This window comes from Mesitornis unicolor, unplaced genomic scaffold (genome assembly GCF_000695765.1).
Source record: "Mesitornis unicolor isolate BGI_N332 unplaced genomic scaffold, ASM69576v1 scaffold7065, whole genome shotgun sequence".
Lineage (NCBI taxonomy): Eukaryota > Metazoa > Chordata > Aves > Mesitornithiformes > Mesitornithidae > Mesitornis > Mesitornis unicolor.
Window position 1 is genome coordinate 1 of NW_010187467.1, and position 6983 is coordinate 6983.

The 6983-nt window shown below is 45.8% G+C and overlaps 1 protein-coding gene across 1 annotated transcript in view; it reads left to right on the top strand.

The window, feature by feature from the left end:
- Nucleotides 1-2698: 2698 nt before the first annotated feature.
- Nucleotides 2699-6983, top strand: part of AR (androgen receptor) — a gene marked incomplete at its 5' end in the record, with an annotated part of 19536 nt that continues 15251 nt past the window's right edge. The window contains one exon of the mRNA XM_010185453.1: nucleotides 2699-2850. Within this exon, the coding sequence (XP_010183755.1) occupies nucleotides 2699-2850 (152 nt within the window). The remainder of the gene's footprint in view (nucleotides 2851-6983) is intronic.

Genomic DNA, 6983 nt, shown 5'->3' on the forward strand with positions numbered 1-6983 from the left:
CATAGCTCTCATATAAGGAATAGAAGATAACAGTGTTCTTGAAGGACACAACTGACAGCAAGATCAGAGGAGGGAGGTGCTTGGGTTTTGATTTCACCAATAATTGTCCCATTTCATGCTTTGATATCAAGGTGTGAAGGGCTTAGAAAAGGTGGCCGTGCTTCAGCAAAGAGCCCTGACCCGTGTGAGAGGCAAACAGCACAGTTTTCTGGTAACGGAGGTGGTCTTTGGTTGGAATTGAGCATCCTAGCTAGTCCTTGAGGAAACACTTTTTCTCATTTAAAACCTCTCTCTCAGTTTAATCTATCTCTCTTGGGAAGCAGACCAAGAAGGAATAGGTAGTCTGAACTAAAGAACCTACTCTTATTACCAAATATCTGAGCAAAAGATGGTAACAAGGAAGCTGCCCCTATACACCTGTGTTGTAGTCCTTGCCACAGTTTTTCTTAAGAGCAGTTGCTCTTTAAGCTTTTCTACTCTTGAGTAGTTTAAGCTGTCATGTCTCCCAGGGTTGTTTTCTGTTTCGGTGGATTTGGGGTTTGTTCACACAGTGGGGCTTTTCTGTGTGTAAAGATTTTTCCCAAGAAGTCCTGGCATTGTCACATTCACTCTTAATATAATTTCATTTCTAAAAGCTCGCCTGCAAATGTTCAAACAATGCCAGAAACCACAAGCAGATCTAATTTTGACCAGAAAGTTGCAGTGACCCACTGACTGTTAGAAGCTAATTGCCTTTTCCAGTGTTTTGACAAAAGCCAGTTTTAGCAAGTAACTTAAAATGCTATTGCCTCCCTACTGCCTGGACATGAGTTGACTTGTAATTCCGATAAGCGCCCCTCCTGCTGCCATGCCTTCTGAGAAAAGCAGCTGCTCTGTAGATCCGATCGAACAAGCATGTGGCAATGTGTGTCAGGAGGGAGGTGGCAGGATCACAGAATCACAGAATCTCAGGAGTTGGAAGGGACCTCGAAAGCTCATCCAGTCCAACCCCTGCCAGAGCAGGATCACCCAGACCAGGTCACACAGGAACGTGTCCAGGCGGGTTTTGAATGTCTGCAGAGAAGGAGACTCCACAACCTCTCTGGGCAGCCTGGGCCATGCTCTGTCACCCTTACAGTAAATAAGTTTTTCCTCATATTCAGATTGAACCTCCTATGCTCCAGCTTGCACCCATTGCCCCTTGTCCTGTCATGGGACATCAGAGAGAAGAGCCTGGCTCCTTCCTCCTGTCACTCTCCCTTTACAAATTTATAAACATTAATGAGGTCTCCCCTCAGTCTCCTCCAAGCTAAAGAGCCCCAGCTCCCTCAGCCGCTCCTCGTAAGGGAGATGCTCCACTCCCTCGATCATCCTTGTGGCCCTGCGCTGGACTCTTTCAAGCAACTCCCTGTCCTTCTTGAACTGAGGATGGGTACCAGTCGAGAGAAGAGGGGTTGTGTGTGTGGACAGAGGGACGCTCGAGGAATACAGAGCATCTCAGTGCTGTGGTTAACGTGGCACTGGCAGGTAAAGTCCACACCCAGGTTTAGATTGGATATTAGGAAATTTTTTTTCACTGAAACAGTGGTCAAGTACTGGAACAGGCTGCCCAGGGAAGTGATGGAGTCACCATTCCTGGAGGTGTTCAGAAGATGTGTAGATGTGGCCCTTAGGGACGTGGTTCAGTGGGACTTGACAGTGTTAGGATAATGATTGGACTTGATGATCTTAAAGGTCTTCTCTGACCTAAATGATTCTGTGATTCTGTGACCAGTCCCACATTTGCAGCATTTGAGCTGTGGGTCGTGCTGGCTGGAAAGTGGTTGCTGTGCTTGGCACCTGCTGGGGTTGTGTCAGGGCTGCAGCAGGCTCTTCGTGCCCAGCATTTAATCATAATTATTATATGGCAGACCCAGCAACTTTTATTTTTGGCTCTGAGGTTTGTTTTTGCCATTCAGTGGTTGGCAGCGCTGTGCTTTGCCCATGGAGTTGTCCCAGGGTAGGGACCTTGGTGACACTGTCCCAATGTACCCCCCGTGACTGGGAGATGTAGAGACCCAGTGCCCGTAATCCTGGGATAAACAGGAGTCTACTGGGACATGTTCACAGCAAATGCTTTAAGTTTTCACCAGAGGCTTCTGGCTGGTTTTTGAGTCAAGTGGATGAGCAAGGCATCCTGGAAGAAGGTTCAGTCCAGCCATTGCTGGGTATTGGAAGAGGGAGTGGGTGAAAAACAAGCAAGGCAAAAAAGCAAGAAGAAAAGGATAGCTGAAGGGAGTTTGATAGCTGAGGAAAAATTAATCTGTTTAAATTAAAATTCAAAAGGATAAATTAATCTGTGCTGAAGTGACAACAATAACCTTAATGGAGTGGAATCACATAGCTTAAGGAGCATGGAGAATCCTTTTTTGCTGTACAAGCCTCACCAGAATTGCAGCAGCCAGTCCCAGTCGTTTTCTCTTTCCAGGCTGTGCTGTCACCATGTCTGTACTTTGTCACACATTGTACCTAGGAGGGTCACCCAGCATGGTCTTCTGTGTGGGCAGAGCAAGGTTTGGCTTAGTCATTGCTTGCCTCCTTTCTTGATCAGTGCTTGACTTCTCCCCTCACTGGTTTTTTGGGCTTTGCCATGAATGTTCTCCCAAACCCCATCTGCCATGCTTGCCAATATCTTATTTGCTGACCTTTCCCCTTGTTTTCTTTCTGTTTCATGCTGCAGGCTGGAGACTGGTCGTGAACAGATCTTGCCCATTGACTATTACTTTCCACCTCAGAAAGCTTGCCTGATCTGTGGAGATGAAGCGTCTGGGTGCCACTACGGAGCTCTCACATGTGGTAGCTGCAAAGTCTTCTTCAAACGCGCAGCTGAAGGTAATGCATACAGAGAAAGAAGGAAAAATCACTCCCACCTTCCTAAGAGTCAAGCTCTGCTGACACAAGTTCTCTCATCAGCAATAAAGTCATTAATGTAGAAATGCTGGAGGCCTTTGCAGCATCATGATAGGTTTTCCTCCTGTTGAAAGAGGTTAAGCAGCCTTGCTTTGGGGAGCTTGCCAAGCCAAGGGGACTGAGGCGAGAGTGGTGGGGACACCAAGGTTGTGGTGGGTTTCTCCCTTGAGTAGAGGTCCCAAACTCATGGGTGCTCATCTACCATTGCCAGAGCACTGCTTCTAGATTAATTCTAGCATTATCCTGCGTGGTTTTGGAGTGACATATTCCCTCGTTCATCATGTATGCCAGGAGTGAACTTGCACTGGTTCAGGGAAGAATTGGGGCTGTGCCACAGAGGACAACAGCATCCTGTTGCCATAATGGGAAAGGCAAATAATTTTAATAGATAATAAGTTGGGCTTATTTTTCCTCAGTAAATCATTTACAGATCTTTCTCTCTGCTATACACCAATTCTGTGTAAGGCCAGTTGGATTGGCTGGCACAGCCAGAGTGAATAACTGATGCTTGTTTAAGTCAGTGAGTTATTGTTGATTTATAGTAAGTGGTTTCTTGGCTCTCTCTGTCAGATAACCTGGTGCTGAAGTACCTGATCTCATCTGGCAAGCCCCGGTGTGGTGCTCCTCCTGTCACACCATGGGGGCTCTGTCCTGCTTGGTGTGGGGCTAAAGTGACTGCTGTGGGGGAAACAGCCTTGCACTGCTCATAGTCAAATGCTGTAGTGGTATTCCCTCACCTAGTTGTCTTATATCACAAATTTAAATCATACTTGTGCCTCTTGTTATTTTTTAAGCCTTGAGGTGTTGCAAAGGGTTTGGTTGTGTTAGGGTCAGGAAGCAGCAGCCCTTTGCCTTCCCTGGCCAAGGCTGTGGAGCCAAACATGTCTGCAGTGAGGAGCAGCAGCGGTGGGAGGGACCTTCCTGGGTGTGAGGTTTCCTCTTATGTTACCCTGAGGTACATGGGTAGAGTCTTTATTTTGGGAAGAGACAATAAATCAGACTCCTTTATAGGTACTGAATGCGGGGCAGTGGTAGGTGATGATTTCTATCCTGACTCCTGGTGAATTTTCCAAGCAGACCTTTCCTTCTAGAAATATTGAAAGCTGATAGTTCAGTGTGTGCTCAAGTTTTAAAGTCCATAAAATAAGTATCTCAAAACCTTAGGTCACCTTTGGAGATGTTTTACAAGGGCAGATCAAAAAGCTTCCCCGATGAGAAAAGAAACGTTTTTCTTCGGCCTCTGCTGCCTTCCTGTTACTGGTGGAAACCAGCAGCCTCCAAGCGGTAGGAGAAGTTGTGGACTGGGAACTGAGGAGCAACACAGACAGACCATCTCAGAGGGAACGGAGAATAGCTGGACATGTAGTTTTTATCAAATTCTTTGCCTAATATAATACTGAACTTATTTGGAAGTAACTCAGAGATATTAAGGAAGTTTTATAGACGTACACTGGTTTCTAAGGGATTAGAAAGGGAAAAGATTTTAAAAAAAAAGTTATGACATTGACTCCTCTTCCCGTTTGAAACACACTGAGGGATTCCTGTGCTTTCCAATAGTGCAGATCTCTCCTGCTTTGATACAGTGTTGGACAGATTTGGGTTTTTTTCAAGCTCAAGTCCAACTGGTTCTTCCAGAAAGATGCTGGAAGAGTTAACAGAGAAGACGTGAATGTTTTCCTGATCTCTTTCTGTCAGCTCTCTCGATTTATAGACTCTCTTGAGATGCCAGGGTATATATAGGCCAGCTCTAAAACGCACCCTGCAGATTCTTCAGCTCTGACGTGGAATTCCTCACTTGCAGGATGGCCAGCCTCAATTTTGGACTCAAACCTGATGTTTCTCTCTCCCTTTCTGTCACCCAACTCAGGTGTCCAAGTACTGAGGGACCCTGAGGTTTGGGGAGATGTACTGCTGTTCCCCAGCTATCATGCACTCGCACCCTGTGAAGGAGAACTTCTGATTCCTCTTTCTCTTACAACAACAAAGATTTGGTAAACAAAAAGTGCATCCACCTCAGCACAGATTTTGGTTTTTCTCTGCACAAATAGTCAGGGCATCACTTCGCATAGTTAGGATGGCTTGGATGAGTTAAAAGACGTCAGGGTTTGGTCCTCATGGTACCACACTTGTCCCTGAAAAGGAAAAATGCTCCAAACACGACACACTTCCAAATCAATTGACAGGCCAGGGGTTCTTGAGCAATTTTTTGTATCCTCTGCATCCATCCCTGATTTTTGGTAGACCTTCCCCATCCCTTCAGGGTTGTGTGAGATCTGATGGCCAGGTCAAAGCTGCCTCTCTGCAGGGTTCCTGGCAGTGCAGGACTGGGACACTTCAGGCTGTATTCCTGATGGGGGTGCCTTTAAATAGCAGAGAGCTAGATGAAAAAAAAAATAACACAGTATTTGGCAAATTTCCTAGAGGGCCAACAGCCAGACTGCTGTGCAGTCTGTCTCGATCCCCTTTCAGCCACACTCCATGTGGGTTATTGTTCCACATCCTGACCTGCTGAGGATAAGCCTTGCACCGGAGAAATGTCTCTGGGCCAACTCAGCAGTTTCTTGCCAGTTTTCAAGATGATGACAAGTTAAAGTGAACTGTTTTCAAAGACCGTCACCATGTTTTGAAGTTCTTTCTTCTCCTTTGTTTTCTTTAGTCTTCTGGTAAATATAGGTGACTTAAGAAAATGACTTTGCAAAGACAGGTTATTGATAGCGGCTTGGTGTTGGTTCTTGAAAGCTTCATAGCTGTGCCCTCTGTGGTTATTTCTGATGGGAGCTCAAAGTGGGAACTTCACAGTGGTTGCAGCGCCAAACCTGTGGGCTCAGGTGTTGCCATCGGCCAGCTGGTAACAGCAATGGGGACCAGAGTTTTTACCGAAAAGCACTAGAAACTCTGTGTTTTCATGAGACACTGGGGTTTCCCTTTCTCAGAAAGCTTGGCCTTACCCCCCAGTTATTAGAATTTAATTTATGCCCTGAAATATGAGGATAGATCTTTTTTCCAAAAGGTGTTGAATGGGTTTTCACATTCACAATCTTCAGTGTTTGGAAGAGAAAGCTATGCTAGGCATAACAGCCTGTGGCAACTGGCTTGTAATTAAATAACATGGCTGGACTGAGCAACTAATCTTTCTCTGTAAATCCAGAGTATGTTTAAAGTGTAGCTTGGTACTTACAAGTTTGCAAAGCAAGAGCCTCTGCTTTGGAGTAATATAAGAAAGCATCTCTATTGTTTGCAGAAAGGAAAAGGAGAAAAAAGAAATCATTCCAATGTTGAAGTCAATAAAATAAAACCCAGTGCATTTATCTTTAGATAAAGAACAGCTCATTGCCAATGTCTCAAGTTGTTCTTAAATGAAGAGAGTAAATTATCCTGAAATTAAAACCAAGTCTCTGTATATGAGGAGTCGCTTAAGGGAGATGTAACTTGTCTGTACTTCAGCAACCATTGTTCTCTGGGCTTTTACAGCCTCTGTATGCCTGTGCTGCACTCAGGGGACACAGCCTTTCACATTCCTCTCATACTCCCAGCTTGGAGAGAAGGGACGGTGTACACCAGGGCAGATGGAGCAGGAGAGCTGCTATTGCCAGTGTATCCACCAGAGACGCTTGGTCTGGTGGCGTGTTGGTCCATGCTGGAGGTGATGAGCATCCCGGGTGTCGTGCTTCTCTGCGGTTGATGGGACAAGCACAGGCGGTTCAGGATGGCCAGCTGTGCTGAAGCGGTGACACGGTGTGCTCCCTCTCCCAGGTCACAGATTCCTTTCACAAACCATATCCACAGCTGGGGATAGCCACGATAAGGGCACTGGGTTTCTCCAGTAAACAACAGGGGAATCTCTACATCCCTAGGAATTTAGGATGAGATGAGCAAGCAGCTTATTCTCATGCTGGGCAGAAGCAGACTCATGAATAGCCATTGCATGACCATTTCTTTCTCTTTTTGTTAACGGCTAACAGCTTAAAATAAACAGTACAGTTAGCAGAAAATGGGTTCCTGCCCCAAAGAGTTTATTTTGTGCACCAGGAAGCGGGCCCTTGCCATTTCAGCAG